The sequence below is a fragment of the Neolamprologus brichardi genome, chromosome 3, assembly GCF_056152115.1.
Source record: "Neolamprologus brichardi isolate AB-2024 chromosome 3, ASM5615211v1, whole genome shotgun sequence".
Lineage (NCBI taxonomy): Eukaryota > Metazoa > Chordata > Actinopteri > Cichliformes > Cichlidae > Neolamprologus > Neolamprologus brichardi.
The window spans coordinates 41,844,886-41,867,880 of NC_142106.1; the positions used below are offsets into that span (position 1 = coordinate 41,844,886).

At 41.6% G+C, this 22,995-nt stretch overlaps 2 protein-coding genes and 1 non-coding gene across 3 annotated transcripts; all 3 read right to left on the reverse strand.

Moving 5' to 3' along the window:
* Positions 1-3,444: 3,444 nt before the first annotated feature.
* On the reverse strand, positions 3,445-8,196 carry b3gat3 (beta-1,3-glucuronyltransferase 3 (glucuronosyltransferase I)). Its single transcript, XM_006802450.2, has 8 exons — positions 8,043-8,196; positions 7,569-7,676; positions 7,260-7,440; positions 6,983-7,166; positions 6,723-6,884; positions 6,547-6,633; positions 6,203-6,406; positions 3,445-5,954 (listed from the first exon to the last, which is right to left on the reverse strand). The coding sequence occupies exons 2-8, from the start codon at positions 7,660-7,662 to the stop codon at positions 5,856-5,858; spliced, it is 1,011 nt and encodes a 336-aa protein (XP_006802513.2). The 5' UTR covers positions 7,663-7,676; positions 8,043-8,196; the 3' UTR covers positions 3,445-5,855.
* Positions 8,197-8,944: 748 nt separating this feature from the next.
* On the reverse strand, positions 8,945-17,826 carry naa40 (N-alpha-acetyltransferase 40, NatD catalytic subunit). Its single transcript, XM_006802449.3, has 8 exons — positions 17,469-17,826; positions 15,443-15,538; positions 14,585-14,637; positions 14,335-14,430; positions 13,862-14,020; positions 13,668-13,751; positions 13,376-13,453; positions 8,945-12,310 (listed from the first exon to the last, which is right to left on the reverse strand). Exons 1-8 carry the CDS (start codon positions 17,472-17,474, stop codon positions 12,163-12,165), a joined length of 720 nt encoding a protein of 239 aa, XP_006802512.1. The 5' UTR covers positions 17,475-17,826; the 3' UTR covers positions 8,945-12,162.
* Positions 17,827-19,424: 1,598 nt separating this feature from the next.
* trnal-aag (transfer RNA leucine (anticodon AAG)) lies at positions 19,425-19,506 on the reverse strand. Its single transcript has one exon. It is a non-coding gene; the product is annotated as a tRNA-Leu (tRNA).
* Between the last annotated feature and the right edge of the window lie 3,489 nt (positions 19,507-22,995).

Below are 22,995 nucleotides of genomic sequence, written 5' to 3' on the forward strand. Positions count from 1 at the left end.
AAAACACAGATACATTCATCCAAACACAAATAACACATTAATCTCTCTGCAAATCTTGCACAAAATCTCCCGTAACTGGTTGCATTTTTGATTTGTTTGCCACAAAAAAGACAGCCGTTTAAAAAACACTTAAAGCTTTGTCTTTTTAGAATAAGTGAGGGTTGCTAGAGAAGCAAAATGAGATCAAGCAGTTTGTTTTGAAAATCAAAGCTCTGCTTCATGTGTTTTTTGTTTTTTCTTCTGCCATATCCACCCGTTTGTATCCAGCGTGCCTGCAATGATTTTTAAATCCAGCAGATGTCGCTATTAAGCAACACACCAACACGGCGTAAACACGGTAAGGGTCATGTAGCACACACTCCGTGAGGCCTCATCTAGCCGTCACTAGTCTGACCTGATCTGATAAAACAGTTAAGTTTGTTTCTGTCACTTTGTGCAGATCTAAAGGGTCTTATAACTTATAGCTGCTGCGTGCTAGGTGGGCTAATTTTTGTGAATTGTGGGTGCAGCTAACCAGCAGGTTAACTTTAGTTATGTCTGTTGTAGATTCATCACTCTGGTCTCCAGCCGTGGAACTACAGAACACAGGGAAACACAGGGAAGAGGTATCCTGCCATAAATCCTATACATATAAAGTAGTAATGGTAATGTAGTTGTACATAAACCTTTTCTGGAGTAAAAGTACACATGTTCTATATTAACAAACATTTCAGACTCTGTAATTGTTTAGTCATTGAAGTGTACACCACAGCTGGAGCTAATTCACTCAATCACACCATAATTTATTATTTGATTAATAGTTTCATATGAATCTTTTAGTTCTGCTGAATAGCATGAGAACATAAATTTTTTTTATAGCTTCTCTGTTTTTGAATGAATCAAAAATCACAGTGAAAGAGCTAATCTGTGCTACGCATCAGTAACTTGCTGTCTTGAGGGTTTGTTGACTTTTTGAAGGTGAAGTTTGCCAATTTAACGTTAGGTGTTGTTTCCACTGAGCACCGGTGGATGCACTGATTTATCACTGGTATTTCTACAACGGCAGTATTGTTTTACTCCCTTAAAACGTACGTAGCTTTTTGTTCTCTTCACAGATGGCACAATAGATGTTGACGTAGCCCTGAATCCCCCTTGTGGACTTGTAACTTAGTGTCGTGGAGGGTATGTAGTGCTCTTCTCTGGTCAAATTTGGACAAGCACGCCCAAAGATCAATGATTTGTTTGGCCTTGTCCTCTCTCCACAAGGCAAATAATTGGTGACGTTCTAATGAAAGTTTTAATGAAAGAAAGAGCTTCACAAATTAAAGTGCATTAACAAGAGAAAACACGGTCGATGCAGGACACTTGCAATACTTAGGGAGGTGTCGTTTCAGTGCAGACAATCCCACCAAACGCTTTCAAAGCATACAAATGTGGCATGAACTGGATTCAGTAGAGCATCCCTGTTTTTTAGTTACACGATGAACACAAAGAGGGTGTTGCACCAAAGACCTCACTGTGCTCGGATTTCTAGCAGACTGCCATCTGCAGCTTGTATGAAAGACGTCGACTCGTCTGCAAACACTCGCTATTGACACAATCGCACTTCAAATCTATGCGTCAAAACGAGTCAAATGATCCACAGGAAGACCAAAGCCAGTGTCAGAGACCTTTTAGATGGTCTGAACATAAAACAGTGCCATACGTCGATATCAGACTGCACATTCCGTCCTACGATCCCACATTCCTAGCTCTGTGAGAAAACAGTCTTTCAGATATGCCGGAGCCTCCTGAATTTGGATGGGAAATGCCTACTAAAATCAGAAGTCTGCTGGCTGGCCTCTGGCTAAACAGTGTCTAAAACAGGTTCTTAGGCGAAGCCTCAGGTGGATCAGTAGAAGTTTCTGGTGCCTCAGGAGTCTCTGAAAGATTGTAACTATTTCTTATCAGTGTGCTTATCTTGGCTAGCAAGGTCTTGGGTCCAAATCCACCTGCAGCCTGTCTGTGTGGAGTTTGCATTTTCTCCTCGTGTCTGCATGGTTTCTCTCCAGGTACTCTGGCTTATTCTCGTGGTCAAAAGACAGATAGTGGGTCAATTGGTCATTCTAAATTAGCCTTAGGTGTGAACGGTTATCAGTTCCTGTGTTGTTCCTGTGACAGGCTGGGACCTGTCCAGGGTGTACCCTGTGCCTCACCCTAGGACAGCTAGGCCTGTTGCATGGCCTAAACTAGACTGACTGATATGTAGAGAACAACTATAGTTTTTGAATCTTGGTCGTGATTCAAATTGAAGGCGTTCCTGCGAAACGTGTTATCATCTCAAAACACAGATACATTCATCCAAACACAACTAACGCATTAATCTCTCTGCAAATCTTGCACAAAACCTCCCGTAATTGGTTGCATCCTTGATTTGCTCGCCACAAGAAGACATTTAAAAACCACACGTGAGTCAGTGTAACACCCTGAACTGTTAACTTCTAATGCAGGTAAACCCCGGAGTAGGAATGTGTGTATATGGATTAAAATCAGTTAGCCTGGTCAATGATATGGTAGTGTTTGCACAGTGAACAATTTGTCTGGGTGGGACTGGAAGTGGGAGCTGTTTCCTGTGTGTGTGTCAATGCCTGCTTTTTTTGCCCGTGTCACATTTAATAGCCCTTTGTGCACCTTCATGTAAACACATGCAGAGGGTTCCTCTGCAGCTGTGATGACACACCATCAGGAACACACACAGATTAGTTATTCATGACAGTGAAACTCATACTTTTACAGGTAATAATACAACTTCTTTCATTATCACCACTAATATCGTCTACTGCGTGTTCATGCAGCTGCACTTGTGACTCATCGAGGACCAACAGTGGCGTACATGTAGCTCTGACTTCAGCTCCTCTTACTCATCTCCCACTGCATCTTCATCTTGGAGTCCCTCCGCGAGTACACCTCCGCGCGCTCCAAATATAGTCACCAAGTGGGCCGCTTCCCCTCAGAGAGGGCGTACCAGCTGTCAATCACGCAACTTCAGCTGTTCTGAGGTTAGAGAATCCCCGCCCACGAGAGAGTAATCACCCATGACTGAGCAGGTTGCAATGGTCGCTGTCAGGCACAGACAAGTTGGGGCTCGGTATCTGGACGGTGAGGTGAGGATGCGGTGAATGTGCAGAACATCCGGCTGGAAGACGGCGTTATAGACGGTGCTAGGTGCAGACGTGATAAAAATAACAGACACGCTGCGTGACAGGTCAGAGGAGAGGGACCAAGTCATATATCACAGCTTGACTACTGAAAGTGACACGCTCAGACAGAGAACAGATGTGCACAATGAATGGTGTGTCAAGTTGCTGCAGGCAGCATGATTTTCAATATAACTGCTGTTTTTAAAACAAACTAATTTTAAAGACAAAAAAGCTTCACTTAAGTTCAAAAGAACTGGAGACAAACAAAAGTGACAAAACGTGTTTTTCATTACTTTTATTTCCAAGGCCAGGGACAGACATGATCACACTGTACAATGTAAAGAACAGTAATAAATACATTATACACCAGTAGAGAAGTTACTTACAGGCACTAATTACACGTAAGCAGGCACTAGCTGTTTTTACAGCGTCTGTTGCATTGCAGGGAGTGTGAAAGAAGACGAAGCACAGCTCCAGTTTCCATATACGGCAATCTTTAAGTACCAGGGATTTCCTGCCTGCTGGAGGCAAATTCAAGTGTTTTTCTGATCGCAGCAGTGTCGAAATGTAACGCGTTTGTTTATTGCATAACTCGTTTATATGCGCTTCAGCAGAGATGTTTGTTTAATTTACCTTAAATGGCTTCCACTTTGAGCGTGGTTTTTAAAAAGCATCACTAAAGCTGCTCACAAAACACTGGGTTAAACTAGCTGTGGTGTGATGACACCAGTTACAGCCCAGAACTTGTGCGTTGGGTGTGGAACCATTAGACGGGTGTTTGCCGTGCCCGTGTTGCTAAGTTGCACCACTTTGTCTGCAACACGGGTTGTTGAGGGCTTAACAAAGACGCAACAGCAAGTCGTCCGTGGGGTTTGTTCACTGCTCGGCGTGTTTAGAGAGCACCGTCTCAGTCATGGATATTTTTATTGTTAAAAAAGACGTAGAAGGATTCACTGCCTTGGCTCTACAATGCTTAATCCTAGTCATTGTTATTACAGTTTGAGTAAAGATTATTGACATCGCTTTGATGCTGATGACTTGTTTTTAGGGGTAAAAAGAAAAAAAAAAGGATCTACATCCTGAATATTGACTTACAAACACAAAAATCAGAAGCCATGCATGAACTAAGTGCACAGTTGTAACTGATCCTTGGCCTAAAACTGGAACGACACTGAAGGCTGCACTGCTAAACCAGGGTACACATTATATCCATGTGATTGAGGGACCAGAGCCAAACCTGGGACCATATAAACCCCTGTCCAATCAAAACTGTCCAATATACTGTTTGCTAATATTATCGGCCGATATCACAGATATATCCGTATCATTTCATGTTTTTTATACAAAACATAAAGCTGAAAAAGATCTAGGTGATTTAGAAATCTTGTCACAGTAAAGTAGCTAAGACGGCTAATTCCTGGAAAACATACTCTAGATATCAGTATCAGGTTGTTTTAAACCCCCTAAATATCGGTATCTACCACAAATGTCCTGTATCTGTCAGAGTCTAGTAGACGCTTCCCTTGTTAATCATTTGTATATAAAAATAACAGTTTGCACAAAACGCTTAGACATGAGCTCAAATAAGCAGCTCAGTATCACTAAACATAAAATTCAGACCCAGAATTGAAAAAAAGGAAAATGTGTTTGGTGATCTCAGTTCTGAAATCATCACCAGCCCAAATCTGCTGTGTGAGCAAAACGGGGGTAATAAACAGTCCAACACCTTCAAAGTAACCTTTCTTACTTCATTGTCACACTCACACTACTGAAATGTACACGAGGGTCCTTTGAGCTGCTCCCTTACTTCCCATGAGGTCATCCTTGCAGACTTAACCCTTGGGACTGCTAATAGGAGTTCACTGGCTTGTTCTACCCCGACGCTGCATCTGTGTCACCTCCTAGTCCCAACCCGGGGATCTTTGGCATGCCAGGCAAAGGTTTTACCCACAATAACATGAAGCCACAAACATTTATGATCATCTAACAATAATGATAAAATTTAGTAATCTTTCCCCCTACAAGGCAGTTTGTGAATGAGACACTCACAAAAAAAAGCTTGGTTGTCTGTATTTCCCCCTTCTTTCTTCATCATCACATTGACTCAACTCACTATTTAAAAAAAATGAAATGAAAAACCAAATCCTTCTTTTTAAAATACCACTCCATGTTTTGGAAAAGGTATATACACGGTTTCTGCCTGTCACATCATTTATACATCCAGCCCCTGATAAAAACATCTAACTGCTGCCGGGAACGGGAAACATCACGGGCGTCTAACTGAGCTACAAGTAAACAGAAGTGATACAAGACGACCCTGCTATGAGACGCACCCTCCCTCCAGCTTTAAGCCGCAGTGTTCCAGCAGCATGGCTTCACAAACTAATACACTGGCGCCCCCATCAGGTAGCAGTTTAACATTGACACTGACTGTACTGCTAAACAAGGATTGCAAACTCAAAAACGAAAAAGACGCACACACTAACATACAATCAGCACAGTTATGACAAAACACACACTCGGTACACATCTATATTTACAACCGGTGTAACAGTCTCTCAAAACCAGGTTCTCTCCTGTACTTTAGTGTTTACAGTATTTACAATGCAGTTACGTATGCAGCATTAACAGCAGAATATAATCACACACTGTGTGTGCATGTGTGTGTGAGTGTGTGTTGATGTGCATGTGTGTCCCTCAGACCTCCACAGCAGGGTCTGAACCCAGTCCCTGAGCCTGCAGCGCCTCCTCTCTCTTCATCTTCGGTTTCTCTGTCCGTGTGTGCCACACCAGCACCTGCAAAGCACACAAACACACTATTACTACACGTGACCTTATATATAAACTGTTACTAGAATCGTAATGCAACTACTGCAAATGCCAATGCACGAACACTTATTTCTTAAAGGTCTCTTTGTCTGCAGTTTCCATAAATCATAAAGAGAAAAGACTGAAGACTTCAGAACAAAGCATTTCACACTGAATCATCTGTTCTAAAATAATTATAGACAAGTCTTCATTCTTATCTCTTAACGCACACGTACTTTAGTGCAGTTGTCTGCTTTGGGCTCCAGTTCATCCATGGTAACCAGTCCCTGAAGAAAGCTGCTTTCCAGCAAGCCCATTGGTGCCTCTCCGTCAAAGCATGCCTCTGGATTGGCCAGGACCAATTTAAGGGAAACGGCGAAGCCAGCCATGTCAATCGGAAAGGGCCGACTGGGACGCCAGCCGGTATGGAAGCGAACAACCTTAAACAAACCATCGTAAATATGATCTCAGTATTTTAGATCAAACGAAAAAGCTGAAAAGCTTAGCTCTTAGGTGCAGTTAGATGCAGGGGATGTTGCATCTTTAAAACAGCAGCATGGCAAAATGTCAATGACCTTACCTTTCCTCCTTCAACCACAGGCCTCTCATACTTCATCCCTCCAACCAGGCCCACCGGCCAAACTGACACCCGCTGTGTGCTCCTCATCTGAGGAAAAGAGGACATTTGTTCGCAGACATCAGCAATAAGCCTAATAGTGAAAGAAATAAACATAGTCACACACTTAAATATCCCACCTCCTCAAACAACTGCAGGCTGTATGTGTTATCATCATCAGCAAAGTACACCACTCCTTGCTGGTTATCCCCTCCTGGCTGAGCCCTCCTGTCCTCCCTAAGCCACCGTAGCCCTTCGTTTCTCTGCTCCACCCCACGGGGCTTGAGCCAGCTGGGGTCACCCTGAGCAGGAGAATGACTCAGTGTTTTTAAATAAGGAACAAAAAGAATTGCAAGAAAATGCATGGATAAGACAAAAAATAAAATAAAATTGAACGAACCTCCTGTAGTTTGCGGTCCTTGGCGGTGGGCATGTGTAGGTGAGTGTAGGTCAGGCCGCTCTTCATCAGCAGGTCGGTCACCAGAGGCGTCTTGTGTGGCGAGTCCTCCACCAAGATCCAGTGGAGTCGAGGGACATGGAGAAAAGTCTGGGACATACGAGTCAGCTCGGCCTTCTGCACCAGCCTGAAAACAGATGGAAATCGGAGAGAGGGTGAGATCAGCGCAGGAATGCACAGCGGAGGGTGGACACCAAGCAACGGTCGCTTGGAAGACTACCTTGCATATGTCGGCGTGATAACAAAGATGGTGGGCAGGGACGGTTTGGCTGGCTGCTTCTGAGGTTGCTTTGTTACTTCAAACTTCCTCATCTCCTCCTGAAGACGGTGTAGTTCCCCACGCAGCCGAGATATGGTGCGGTCTTTAGGGAAGTCATGTTCTGTACAGTCACAGCGCTGGCCTGCACAAACAAATCAAAGCAAAGTGAAGCTCTCCCACTCAGGTTTGCACATTTTTGATTCCTTTACACCTGCTGATGCTTAAATTTTATACCATTATTAATTCTGCTCATAGGTAGGATTCACTTACCGAGCTGCATCAGTGCATAGATGAGGCCCAGGAGCGAGACCATGAAGTAGAGCAAAAATACAGTCTTCAGCTTAAGCTTCATCCTCGTTGCCATGGTGCCCTGACTAGCTGAAAGTTGACAGAAAGTGCAACTTGTTCACGCTTTTCTTATTAATCCAGTTGTTTGCGTTCTGATGAAGTTGTGCAGTCTGTAACCGAGGAGCTAAACTGAGTTCAAATGTACCCAATTTGACACAAGCAACATTTAGCTTGCTAACAAGCTAAGAGGGAAAGCATTCCCATGCAGCGGGACGTTTCTGAGAAGCTAACTGAGGAAAAGTTGAAGCTGTGCACGGGTCCGTGTGGCCTAACTCCTGACGAGGTCGAATAACATGAATCTAAATTGAACTCAATGATAAACCAGTGGAAGCTAAGCTGTATTAACCAGACAAGCACAAACATTCCCATTTTCTTCTTTTCTTTTTTTTTTCTTACCGGAGGCGACAATCGGCGGAGCTGAGCGATGGAAGCTCAGAGCTTCATGTCATTTTGGACAGATGTGAGCAAAGGCACCTCACAGCATCCATTCATTCGGCTCAACTATGACATTTTTTTCTGCAGCTAATGTACCAACAGCGTCCGGTTTCTGTGCGACGCGAAAAGGAATCCCCCTCGAAACATTTACAGCCACACAGACAGTTCCAGAAGCGGCACAGAAATCTGTGCAGCGTAAAAATGAAAGAAAAAAAAAAGTACTTATCAAATTAATTATCACTCATTTTGATAAAACAAATATTTTTAAAATCTTAAAAAGGAGGAGCTCATTCTCTCGACAGTACTTTCGTTAGAGGATTTTTTCTTTAAAGGTTGCATTTTAGGGTCAACTTGAAAGAAAGCTAGAACAGCGAGGTCAGAGGTCAAATGTGACATCGTATTTGAATGCACATTATCATTTAAATATTTTGAATCCCAATATATAAAATTCCATATGTACCTGTATGTTGTCAGTAAAAACAGTGATAGGAAGAAACTAAATAACAATTATTTATTTGACCTTTAGTTCTACTGACTTTGGAGGAGAGGTCAGAGGTCAAATTTGACATATTGTTTTAAATCACGCCACAGTGCTTTCTATATGTTTTGAATATACACCACACCTATATGTTAAGCATCAGCGACTGGTCTATACAGGCAAATCGGCAACCCTAACACATTTTGACGCAGCTACATGTGTAACAACAGCATAATGAAAATCTGAAAAACTGGTTTCCTGGCACATAATAATGAATAATTACCTATAAAAAGAAAAATACAAAATATATTAAACCTTTCCATACATATCCTCTTTTCCTGATGGAAATTCACTCATGTTTAAAAAAAGAAAAGAAAAGGAGGCATTTCTTGAAAAGTCAAACAACTTTCCTTTATTCGTAACATTATTTGTAACATAAAACACTGACAAGGCAGAATGACTTAGTTTTCCCTTTCATTGTCATTTACGGACAGGACTGGAACACTCACTCTCAAACACAGAGGGTTTTTTTTTTTGTCTTTTATTAACATCATGTTTAAAAAAGTGTTTCTCCTGTAAAAGGCCAAGAAATGAAGATGGATCCACAACAGCTTATATATTTATATATATTTATATACATGTTGAGAAAAGACCAAAAGCAGTATCTGGAATTTTTTGTATCTGGAACCATTAAAAAAAATAAAAATTAAGTCCTCACTGACTTCAAAGTAAATTAAATTCAGGCTCATTTCCAAAAATTACATTTTCACACAAGATTTTTATTTTATTTTATTATTTTTTTTATTCCCAGTGAGCCTTTTTAAATTCTTTATGATCATTTGTTTTAACTGCCCACATGCCTGGATTGAATATGACCACCGAGTGCAGATCCAGTCTCTGTTCAAACTTTGTTACATTTACTTTCATGCAACTTCACATTTTCAAAGAATAGAATAAAACTAAACAAAAATCTCCTCCTGAATACCAGGACTACTTTCCGGTTGTTTCTTTAAACAGGATGGTAACAAGACTGAGCCGTGGGTCAATCCAATCCAGCCAGCGGCTGACTGACTGACAGCGTGGCTGTTAAGTACAACAGATGAGGTTTGATTATGTTTGATTAACCTGAGAGAGAGACTGTCAGTCCATCGATCTCCTACCCCTATGTACAACATCCTCTTTTTTTTTTTGAAATTGTAACATATGAAGTACAAAATTTTTTTACTGTACTATTCAATCAGATAGTCTAGTCCCCGCAAACAAGCATGTTTAGTTGTTTCTGTTCCTCAGAGTTCAACCAAGCAAGAAAAACTACCATGTCTCCAGGTGCAGAATGTACTTTTAGCAGGAAACAACCAAAGCTTTCATCCCAGGATCCCATAAGATTTTTCTCCTCAAACCCTTTAGTACCAAGTATTTATACCAAGTGTGTCTACTTCACACAACAGCCTCTAACTTCACGTACTTGTAGCAGGCTTTACATTATTATTTCCATTATTGTCTGTCATTGGTGTGCTGTTACAGTGGTGGATCCAGCATATGTACACGTCCTCTCTGTGAACCAAAAAACTCAGAGTTTAACACAGAAGCACTGTTTCAGACATGTTTATCTACTCCTGGCTTTGTGTGATGTCAAGGCGAGCCTTAATATAGATGACAATTGAAACCATCAGTTTGTCAGGGATAGCCAATGAGAGGACAGCTGTCTTAAAGGGACAGGAGCTGTAACAGCTCATTTGAGACAGTGGATAAAATAAACTGCACCAGAGGCCAGGATAGGATAAATAAGGATTATTTTTAACTGAATCATGCAAAGCCAGAGAAAAAAAGGACACATGGAGCTGGAAATGTGCATAACAGAACCCCATTCAATGCAGTCAATCTCAATTTTAAATCAATTAAAAAAAAACAAAAAAAAAACACAGCAATTTAATCCAAAAACACATCAAAGGCTTTGTGAACAGGCGGGGATTCATCATGGTTAAAGTGGAATTAAGATTATTCTAGACCAACATGAGAATTTTAGATGCTGCGTCTCGCAGTGGACCTAAATTTTAGAAGCCACTAGTCCGTAATCCTAATTTAAGACTAGATTTACTCCACCCGCCCCCACTCCCAAAAATACCTAATTTTACAGGAGGTGGCCAGGAAAACAAGTTAAGACTGTGGAAGAACTAAAACAATTTAAAAAGCAAGAAAAAGCTCCCTCAAGTGCGCTGCCGTTACCCTCATCTGCATCCATTCACGTGTCGTTTTCAAGCAGCTATACGATCAAACGGTGACCTCTGTTGATGCTGTTCCACCTTAAATCCACAAGATATGCAAGAAGTGCAATGGAGGATGGACTTAGTTGTTTTTAAACAAGCCTAGTAGTGTCAGATTTGTCGTCAGAAACTAAAAGCAAAGAGGGAAACGGGTGCACTACGAAAATCTGAAAGCTCAGTAAAAATGAGAATTGTGTGGCAACCGTGGTTGCAGGTCAAGAAGCAGGAAAAACTAAAAAAAAAGGAGGCTGAAAGCTCAAATGATGAATTTTCACAACTAAAGATGTCTTCTGTGAAGCTGAAAAAGCATCCAGTTACAGCATGCATCTCTGATGAGGCGATATGACACAGGTGGGGACACACTGGGAATATTTACTTAGTCGGATGCAGATTTACAGCAACTGATGATGTTGCGAAAACATTTTTTTTTAAACGTATTTTACTGAGACTCGAAAGAAAAAGGCAATCTTGGAAATCTCATCTGATAAGCTGTAAGCATTAAAAGCGAGGGAGACATCGATACATTTACCTGATCGAGGAGGCGGGTGGTGCCGATGGTGTATTGTAATCATGTAACAGCAGTATCACGTGCCAGCTGCTGCTAGCTGCAGTGCTTCTGTTACAGAATAACTTACAACTAGAGTCAGAACAGATAATATTACAGTGCAACGGCGCTTCTTGTGCTGGTTTAACCAGGACCTAAACTCGCGCTTTCACATGAAGCCCGATCCGAGGACCCCGGTGCAGTGAAACAAGCAAGTCGTCTCAGTGCAAAGGCTCCAGAAAAACCCCGAGCTGGATTGTAGAAACTGACTAACTCTGAGTTATTTTATCTGCTTATTTTGGATGGTTTTAGTTGTGATTTCAAGACTCAACTAATCCCGTTTTACACTTGAGAGACCACAAGTGGGGAGTTTCTTTAATACAGCTCGAGGCCAAGAGTCAACTTTAGGTCTCGAACCACAGTTTAAGAAGCAGATCCAATACAGTATAGCAACACAGAGAGATGATGAGAGCTGCATGGGAGAGGATCAGCTTTTTCTTGACTGGAAACTAGTTCTGGTAATAACAGCGTTATGAGAATGGGAAGAGATGATTTGGACAATGAGCCGAGGGGCTGGAAAACAAATCAAACAAACAAAACAAAAACATAGAAAAGGCTGTGTGCGAAAGCTCACGCTGCATCGAGATGCCGGCTTTTAATGCGCAGGTGGGTTTTCCCACCTGTCGGCCTCCATAATTCAAAACCACTCGTGGACTAGCAGGCAGCTGAAGCTTTCGCACGCAGCCGGTTAAAGTTGCTGGCTTTTAACCAATCGCGTGGCGTAACCGAAGCAGATCAGTGGCAGCAGCCCCCGCAGTGTCCGCCCCCGTGGGTGTGTCCCGCCGAGGCCTCGCCGTGCTTGGTCCGCCTGCTCAGGATCTCGTAAGAACAGTCGTCGCCGCAGCAACCGGACATGCTCGGTGAGGTCTCATCGATCTCAAACCTGGAGGTGAGGGGAGACGGCGAGCTTCGTTAATGGGAGACCGAAGGAAGTCTGGTTTCAGACGAAGAAGGACCGTTTCCTGCCTGTATGTGACCTTTATAAGTGGGAACTTCCTGGAGAGTTAATGCACTAATGATGGCGATCACATTAAGACGCCATAACTGTAAGACCCGCCAGTGCCACACGAAAGAGAAAGTAAAGGATAATTCATTAAGGCAGCGCCGTGATGTCGCCATTATCCCAATAATAACCCTCAACAATCCTCGTGTTTGCAGCGCAGTGATCATAACAAAACTGACTGTGGTATCATGAGATGAGGACCACTAAAAATGAAAGTCACCAGTTCAGTGTGGGACTAAAAGGGAACTCCGGTTGCAATCTTTGCTTCTGTTCCAGTGTTACGACATTGAATAAAGGCCAGAAGTTCCACATTTCTCTATGATTTCATCTCATTTGTGTTACATTTTCAGAGTTAAAATTCCTGGATTATGTCCAGAAATACATTTTTGGGAACTGCCAGCTTTGCCCGTTCCTTTCTGATCTAAGACAGCAACTTCACGAGAAAGAGACTAACCCACAACACCCGTGGAGCCATTAATACTGAGCTGTGAACCACGTCATAGTCTAAGGAGCTTGGAAAGAAAAGCGTCTGGACTTCTTTAGGTTTCTTGAAGACGTTTCACCTCTCCTCCAAGAAGCTTCTTCAGAGCAATTGGTGGAGAGTCCCAGATTATAAACCCTATGGGAGGGTCAGGGTGTGGGTCACAATCAGTTTCGGGTGAACCCATTGTGAAACCTAACCCCACCCTATCATGTGATGGCTTCACCCGAAACCTATTTTCACACCTTGGCTCGTGTGAGTAGGTAGAGGATCAATAGGGGGTCCATGACCCTCTTGGGGTCATTACAGATTACGATGACCTGGATGACTGAGAAGCTTCACAGACAACTAACCTTATATCATATTCCATAATAATATAATATAATATAGTGTCCATTGAACATTTGTCTCATTACAGTTAAACCCTCCATATTTCCTGAGCGTTAAAGAGCCGGCATACTCACTGTAAAGCTTCTCTGAAGAACTGGTAGGCCCCTTTGTTCTGTTTAAAAACTGTCAACATCACCTTCTTCATCTGTGTACTGGACAGAGGACAAAAAACAAAACACTTGTCTTTAGTGTAAAGTGACCTGAAGGCGTGACCATAGACTGTATATAAAAGATGGATGTAGCCCATGTTTTAGCATTTGTTTGTTATGATAAATGTGCTGTGAATGCGATGTTACAGTCAGCTGTAACCAACTTCACAGTCACCAAAATGTTCCCTCCCATAGTCACACAACCGAAGTGTTTTACCTGTTAGCGATGAGCTGGAGTATCTGGATGAGAAACTTGCCAAGCCCTTTCCTCCGCACTCTGCTCTCTAACTGCACCTCATAGCTGCAGAGCGAAGAAAGAGGCGCAAATTTAAAAAAAATAAAACTTAGAATAACAGAAATGAGGTTTGAAATCTTTTCTGAAATCCACAAACACACAGCTGGGTACCTCACCAATATAAAACCTCCTCTCCGCACTCTATGTCGAACCGAAAGTGGGAGAAGGCCACGGGGGAGGAGTCGGCGTCACGGGCCAGCAGGTACCAAGCCCTCTCGTCATTCATCTCCTCCCTCTTTTCCCTCTCCTTCCATCCCCACTCGCTCTGCTCGTACCTGCAACAGAAAGACAGCAGACAAACTTGAGTATGGACCAATAATTGTAATTCTTTGCTCTCAGATTTTTCTAAACTGGACAAATACCGTTTAAAACTGAATATAAGACAATATTAAATACAGTAACTCAATCTCTACCTTCTTTTTATACTCTGCGTTTAATTCATGGCCTCAGATCCACATCTTGCCATGTGCCCTTATCTCATGTCACAAAAAGAATTTCTGGCCTATCTGCACTCTGCTCTGAAAAAGATAGGTCACTCTGTTCCTGAACTACTTCGAACTCTGAGAGGAGGCGAGAACAGACTTCTTACAGCGTCTGCATGTTGGCTCTTGTGAGTTCGAAAGCCCACTCCACAGACAGCGGGTTAAGCGCGGTCACTCTCTTGCACTCTATCTGCAGGTTCAGCCTGGAATGGGAGGACAAGTCAACGTGTGAGTTTATGAGTCTGTGTCTCTGGGAAAAGCGGCTGTTCCCTCCATGCGGTAAAAACAAAACAAGAATGAATTTCATGGAACGGGATACTGAATAAATCCTCTGCGGGTGTACAAAGCAGTGCGTACCCATTTCTGTCGTATTTTTTGAAGGCTGGGAAGGCGGCCAGGGGGTCTTCGAGCTGTGAGAAGAGAGGGCAGAATGAGAAAACGCTAAACTATCAGCACTGTTCTCCTTTAAGCAGCCTTTACGCTCAATGACCTGAAAAGCCAAATAAGGGCAGGACAGGCTACACGTCCATTAGTCATTCACGATGACACAAAAAGTCAGCTTCACCTTGTTACTGTGAAGATCAAGACTACTCTCATCCTTGGACAGATTATGGCACACTGGGCCACTCAGACACTCGGGCTCAGAGAATTTAAGTATGAAGGCCAAAGACGGACCCTCAAGATCAGGTTAAATTGCTCATTTATTCATTTGAAACTATGGTCCAGGCGTCACTTTAGGAGATTTTCTTGGATTCCTTTGCTGTTATCACATCCACGACAGTGGGGGCAACTCATTTTGAAACAAAGTGACACAAAAGTAATCGACCCAGCCAGACCCATCATGATCCCAATGAGGAAGCTGCTGCAGCTCAGATCATGTTGTGCGAGCTGTTTTCCTCCAGTTTGCTAACGCTCTAGCCAACCTCCAAGCTGCAGGAGCTGTGCATTCGAATAGACGGGTGGGGGATTTAATGATGCAGATTAATTATGCATAAAGGCACACATGGTGCGGTATTTGCCTTTTCCTGTCATGCCCATATCAATTAAGGCTGTAATCGGGGTGAGGGGGGCATCCCCGAGCTTTTTTTTTTGTGCCTTAAGCTTACAATGGAACAGCGTGCGAGAGAGACAAAAATCAAACCGCGCATTTTTAACTTCAGTGCAAAGCCACAGCAGAAGATTTCTCCTTTTCACTCATATCCACAACTGAGGTACCTTATTGGCTGCGTCTACTTTGGCGCATACAGCATCCATAGCTGCCCTCTCCTCCAGACGTCTCGCTTTCTTCTCCTTTGCTCTGTTGGACTTCCTCTGAAGACACAAAATGAACGGAGAGGAAAAAAAGCAGGGGACATTTGGTGAATTACAGATGGATCAGAATGACATTTTTTCACCCTGACACACACACAAAAAATGCAAAATCCTGAGATCACTACAGACAAAGAGGTGCTATAACCCTTTGCCTTTTTTTACCACTTAATTTATTCCCTTCTCTGCTTCGCATGATCAGTGCCAGCCATTTTTCACCACTTCTTTACTGCTGAATCGATCTTCTCTTGTTAAAGAGTCCTGTGCTGACGAAATGACAAGGTAATGCAGCATTCTGGCACAGCAGCTACAGCCTGTCAGGTCACAAGAAATCACGATGAAACCTGGTGGCAGCAGAGCCCACAAACACAGAAGCAGGTAGTAGCCAGAGGATACCACTGTACTTTTTTGCCAACACACACACACACACACACACACACACAAACAAAATCGATCAAACGTAGAGTGCAGTCTTTCCCACTCATCTGAGTATTAGCAGATCTTTGAATTTCTGTTTAATAATGACGCGTGCTGCTGTACACGTTTTAATTACAACCCCAAAGCCACGTGGCAAATCAATCAGAGAACAGATTGACCCTCAGACACTACGCATGAGCACATCCGGGAAGATCGAAGCTCCAAAAATACATCAAGGTCTGGAAAACAATGAAAAAGCAGAGCTTATTACTCTTAATAACGTGATTATTGTCTCTCTGAAATGCTTTCATTCTAAAGCCATTACAGCGGTATAGTATTTCTATAGCCTGTGCTGCTCCCTGTGGGAAATTTCTCTGATACCGTTACTCTCATTAAGCCTGCTCCTGGTTTGATGTCCAAAGCATCTGCATTGATGGTGCAGCCATAACTCACACAAATGACCCTGATAGCGTTTATGCTGTGCAACAGAGAGATTAGACACTTTAACAGTTCCTATTACCCATCCTCTGGACCTGATGTAGTGATTTTTTTTGTGGCTCCATGCCATTTAGATACTTATTTGTCTGGTTGAGTCAAACAATCACAAATAGTATTAGTGTATTGCCCTGGTTGGAAGACTCCATGAGTTATTAGAGTTGGTCGTGGTGCGTTTAGGGTGCAGAATTGGTGCTTCACTGGAGAAACAACTAGACATTAACTGAATTCCTTCATTCCAGGGCTGAGCAATTATGAAAAGGAATGCCAACTTTAGCTCCAAGCATTAACTCTGTACCAAGCACAGGAAGGCTGCACACTGAGCTGGGGAAGGGGGAACACGTGGATTGGTTTATCTGGAGCCAAAGAGAAGGACAAAGTCAAGTCTAGCTAAAGTTAATAAACTCAGCTTTACAGCTTCAGAGTGTGTGCAGGCCTGGCTGGTGCAGACAGGTAGCTCATATTATCAACTTCCAACATGTGTGAATTAGCCAAGGCCAGGTGGGGGAAAGACCCCACATCCTGGCCTGTTTGGAAAATGTACACACACATACGCGCGCGCGCACACACACACACAAACACAAACACAAGTGACTAGCATTAATGGTTAGCAACGCACTCGCCATTTGCTGTAATGGCATTCCCCGACAGCTAACAAGGCTAGCGGGCTAACAATGTCACAACACACATGACATGTTAGTGTGCGCAACGCCAAGGACAATGCAGTAACCCAGCTGAAAACGTCATAAAAAGCCATGTGTGTGCTCGAGCTAACGCTACAATGCTATGTTACTGGGTTCATGTTTAGGCAGCTAGACGGCTAACAGCCAAACCAGCACCTTCAGCCACATCCATCCACCATGGTCTTTCTCGCTTTCCCTCTCTCCTGCCTTCCTTCTTTCTTTCTTTCTTTCTTTCATATCTCCTCTGCTTAATCAGCCACTCACGAGCTAAAACCTTTCTTTGTGCCACCTCGCTTCATATATATATATATATTTGGGGAAAAACACATGCAACTCACCCCCATTTTGCTGCCGTATCTGCTCGATCCCCCTGGAGAAACACACCTCTATTGTCCCGGTGCTTTGCTGAGTTATTAGTATCGTGACTACAGGCAGAAATAAGGGGGCCAGATGAATATGACAATGATGGATAGTGTGCTAACAAAGCTAGCTGGCTGGCTACAGCAGACGACCGAAGGCTTTGAAAGAAGCAGCAACCGGCTGCGAATTTGATTCCAACGTGAGTGAAAACCGAGCCGTTTAATTTCCCTCTGAAGTCGGATTGGCGCCAAGACTGCGAGGCTGAATTATCCGGGCTGCTTCGTTGCCCTTTTCTTTTCTCCTCTCCGCCGCGTCCAGCTATGCTGCGTTCAAGTGTTCCACCTCACCTCGGACTTCTGACTCCCTTAGACCGAAATAGATTTAAATAGTCTTCTTAAGACTATTTTGGGTTAGGGTAACCCTAACCCAAAATAGTCTTCTAACCCCTACTTTTCCTCTCCCTACACTATTTACTATAGTGGTTTAAAACAAAACTAAAACCTAAAAATGTTAACTTAAATAAAAATATAAAATGGAAAACGAATTTAAACTACATTGTTTGTTTACAAAGCTTCAATAATCATTCAATTCAATAATAAGTTGTTGTTTTTTTTTAACTCTTAGCTGTAATATTTATTAATATGGTCATCAGGAGCCTCTGCTGCATGTTTATTTAGACTTGGATGTATACATGACTTTAAGTGTTGTGTTTGTGTAATATTTAATCTGAATTTCCTAAACCTCGACCGTCTATAATCTTTTTTTTTAAGCCAAACACTTAACATGTTCAAACAATAAAAAGGTGAATTGAAATGAGCAAACCCACCCTGGAAAGTAAGTGAATTTAAACTGAATTGAGAACGAAAATTCAAAATTAAACGAAAATTAATTTTTTTTTTAGGCAAACAATAAATATAGAACCTAAACATAATGTGTAGTATCCTCACATACATCTACTACATGAAAAGTGGCACTGGAGAAAAGCGTAAACTATAGAAAATCAGCCACTGTGAAAGTGTCTTGAGCTTGCAGTCCATCTGAAGGCCACTAGATGGCGACAGCTGTGTTGCAAAAATACTTGAGGTCCTATTGAAGTCTAACGGAAAACAGTTTCCTGTCTTGACCTCTGTAAGCTCGTTGATGCTTGATTTATGATCTCAGTTACTCATTTGGAGCTATACTGAATAAAAAAATGAAGCCTATTTTGGCTTTTAGTCAATCTATCTTTCAAAATAGATCTGTATAAAGCTACACAATCATTTGCTAACTTGTCAATCACAAGTCACAGCCAATGAGTGTATGGTTTCACAAACCTGCACCTACTTGTCACATGTGGATTTTGGCAATCAACATGGCCACAGTGGAAACAATCAACTCAATGTTTCACATCAAGAATTCAGAAACCAGTGCGTGACACACATTTATACCATGTGTGTATTACTGCCAATTGACAAAAACTACAGGAATTTACTCACCAAAACTGAAGCACCTTGAACCATCTATAGCGCATAACAAGCCTAATTATTTTTCAGATAATTCCACTAAATCCTGTAAAAGAGACTAACAGCAAAAAGTCACTGTTCAGTGATTCCAGTTAATGGAGATGAGTAACTGTAGCTGCCAGTGTGGGATAAAATGAAATAATAATAATAAAACAAATAAAAGTAATCATTATGCAAATCCCCTTACATTGTGTTGGTGTAGTAAAACTTTAAATTCATTAAAAGCTGTTTTTTTTCCATTACTATTCTACATCATTTTAAAAGGAGCCAAATATCCTTGAATTATTGAAATTATACAGATTTCACTATCAACTCAACTGTCATACCTAATTCTGTTGTTGTTCTGCTCACAAACGTTGCGTAAAGACCACATGTTTAAAGTAAATCCTGTGTGTATTGACTGCAGCTTTCTATGTGTACTTGAAAAATGTCTGGCAGCGGTGGGATTCGAACCCACGCCCCCGAAGAGACTGGAGCCTTAATCCAGCGCCTTAGACCGCTCGGCCACGCTACCACGTGCAAGGCAGTTTTCCTGAAAGAGCTGTTGGTCACTTTTCTGACAGTACCTGAACGCACCGCTGCGTTAGCGCGAACATGGTTTCCTTGTTTGTGACGACAGAGCGCCAGACAGCACAGGTCAGGAAGCACGCGGCACTTTCAGAACCAGGAAGATGACCTCTGACCTTTACGGCTACTCTTTCTATGACAGAATAATGCTCAAAACGTGAAAGGCTCATAAATAAGAGCAACACAACAGACTGGGAGTAACATGAGCGGCAGCTACAGTAATCTGGTAACTCGTTAAATACATTTTTTCCAGTTCTGGTTATCTGAGTCAAAATCATACAAACCTGTAAAATAAAAGTGATCGTGAAGACTCCATTGTCACCGTCACTCAAACGCACATGTGTCAAACAGCTGCATATATGACAGACAACGTATGTAAGCATTGTATTTTCAAATAAGACCCTATAGCCGAACATTTCTTTTTTATAATGCACCGACTGTGTTTTGAACAAGTTTTCTCAGCGTGAAAACAAACCATCCGCATTTCACGCGTGAGCTTGTTCATTTTCCTGTGCTTTGTCTCTGTTTTCATGCAAAGCAACGGAGGTTTAGTGAAATTATGGCACATTTGCCTTCTGAAGTCACTCGTCCAGTTTAGGGTGTTACAGCATCTAATGCTAATGTTACCACTTGGACCACTTTGGACTTCACTTTCCACATCTGCTCCAGCTGTTCCTTCAGCCCCTGGTAGCCTCTATTTTCTTGTGCCGCTTCTTCCTGATGTTGCTGTCTGCTGGGATTGCCACATTTATCACCACTGCGGTCTGCTTCTCCTTCTCAAACACCAATATGTCTGGTTGTCAGTCTGGTTTAAGTCCCACAGGACCTTACCTCCATCAGCTTTGTCTCCCACCAGGAGTTGGAGGCTTCTAATTTGGGGCACGTTTTTCAAAATATTTCTTTCTCACAATATATATTCACTTACATCACAATACTTTACATCATCATTATTACTAATAGTAATAGTGGTTAAATAATTTAATAATTTACATGGAAAAGAATAAAAGAAAATGATTTCAAAGTATAGTTACATAATTATTGGTTGGAATTTCCAGTAGAAAATTTCAGTGTCTTTTCTGCTATTTTGCTAAGATTTTATAAGAATACAAACCAAATACTCCACTTTTCTCAGTTGTGCATCTATAGCTCATAGTTAATCATGCGAGTGAAAGATAACTGCCACAGCTTGAAACCCCATGCTGCTCCTGGCAAATCTGGCATGTCTGGAGGAGTTTGCCACAGTGACCAATAGGTGGAGGTGTAGGTTTGGGATATTAGCCAGTTCATACTACAGCTCTTATTTCATTCTACTGAAGCTAGAAATGAAAGTTTTTCTCAATTACTCTCTTTTTTTTTACAGCGTTTGTAAAACAAGACGCATTTCCCCAATCAGCTCATACACGCAGCAAAACATTGCAACTAATGTAAAAAAGGTTGTAATTTAAAAACCTTTAACTGTTTATCAAAACAAACTATCTGCATTAAACTATAACGCTGGTCAGCAGTTTGTTCTTTTTTCCAGAGATGAAATGTGACATTTCTTAATGACTTTGCTGAATCCAAATATAACAATTTAAATGCATGATTGGCTGTTTCCCACGATGTTGAATTTTTTTACATTTCACACTTATATACGTTGTAACATTTTAAAATAAATTGAAAAAAACAGTTCCACGTAGAGACAAAATTACACCACAATACAAAGCAGCGTTGTTCAAGTTCGGTTCACACAAAGAGTCTGTTAACGGTAAATTTATCTGGGCTCCAGCCTGCCAGGCCAGACCAGCATGTTGTGTTTAGGTGGGATAATGTTATGACATGAAACATGACATGTTGGTTTCTTCTTCTTGGCTGCATGTCTCTCTGTGGATCTCCACAACCAAACTTAGTTCATCACTTAACAATGTGGGGCACCAACAGTGAAAATGCAAATGTTTAATTTGCATATCATTGGTGCGCGCTCTGGGAGTCACGTCACTTAATATATTTTTAAAAAATCACGCAACTTTACTCTGCAGCATTACACATTTTCTGCTACTGGAAAGGACAAATTTAAGGTCACAGTACGGGTCAAAGGTCAAACAGAGAGAATATATTTAAATTTGATATTTGCTTGTGATGCTAGATACCTCCACCTGGGCCACTTCTGTCAAAATTCAGGGCTTTACTTTATTTATTTATTTATTTCAGAATCACTGACTTTTTTTACCCACGTGTCGCCAGGTGTAGAATTCTGCTGTGCAGAAGTAACACAAACCTTTTAAGAATTTTGCATGTTGTTTTAAGAAAAAACTTTGATTTGCATAAATCTGTAAAGATTTAAATTAGTTTCCAGCTCATGTAAATATCGCAGTATTGTTAAACTTGTGGTAACATTTTGTCTTCTTAGGACGGCCCTGCTGTTTTTCCTAATAACAGCCAGGGGTCTGACCTTGATTTTCCTGCTTTTTTGTGGTTTCTTTACCACAGTGACTTCTTTCTAATGCCTTATCCAACAATTGGATTGTTCGCACTAGATCGGTCTGCTCTAAATGGAAGCCAAGCCAGTAAAGGTTGACATAAGAGTTTATATTTCCTATACTGCCTCATCAGTTATTCTTGTTAGGGTATACTTTTTACTACTGAGCATTTCTCCTTCTTTGTTAGTGTCTGCACATGTTTCTGCACATTCAGGCAAATAATTAGGCACAACTGTCAATCGTTTGAACAGTTACTGCCTGTATAATATGTATGTTTAAATGAAATTGCATGTGACATGAGAAGCTACTTTCAGCTGCCTCCTCCTTCGTCACAAGAGGTCACCACAGCAGGTAGCTCTGCATATTTGGCTTGGCAGGGTTTTTACAGCAGATGTCCTTCCTGATAGATGCCTCAAAGGGATTTGTGTTTCCTCCCAGGATCAAACCAGAGAGTTTTCACTTGGTAGGCAAACATTTAAACTAGTAAGGTGAAGAGTCCATCTAGTATTCAAAATCTGAATGAACATGGAGGAGCTGCTCAGGTAAAGAGGAAGCAAGACTATAGATTCTTCATTGCTTTTACTGCAGGAGGGGGGATTTATGAGGACTGACTGTCAGTCGCTGAATGGAGTGACAGATATTACAGTTATTTTGTTGTTGTAATACACTGTTGCATATTTTATTTCCACTGTATATGTTTGTTTTTTGTTTTCCGTATTTTTTCCATAAGTTTCTTTATCACCGTGTGAACAGACTGGTCAAAAGTAGTATATAGAAGACTTATATTTCTACAAGAAGACTTATATTTCTATAAGTCTTCGTAAAGAAAAGACTTATATTTCTATAAGAAGACTTATATTTCTATAAGAAGACTTATATTTATATAAGTCTTCTTATATAGAAGACTTATATTTCTATAAGAAGACTTATATTTCTACAAGAAGACTTATGTTTCTATAAGTCTTCGTAAAGAAAAG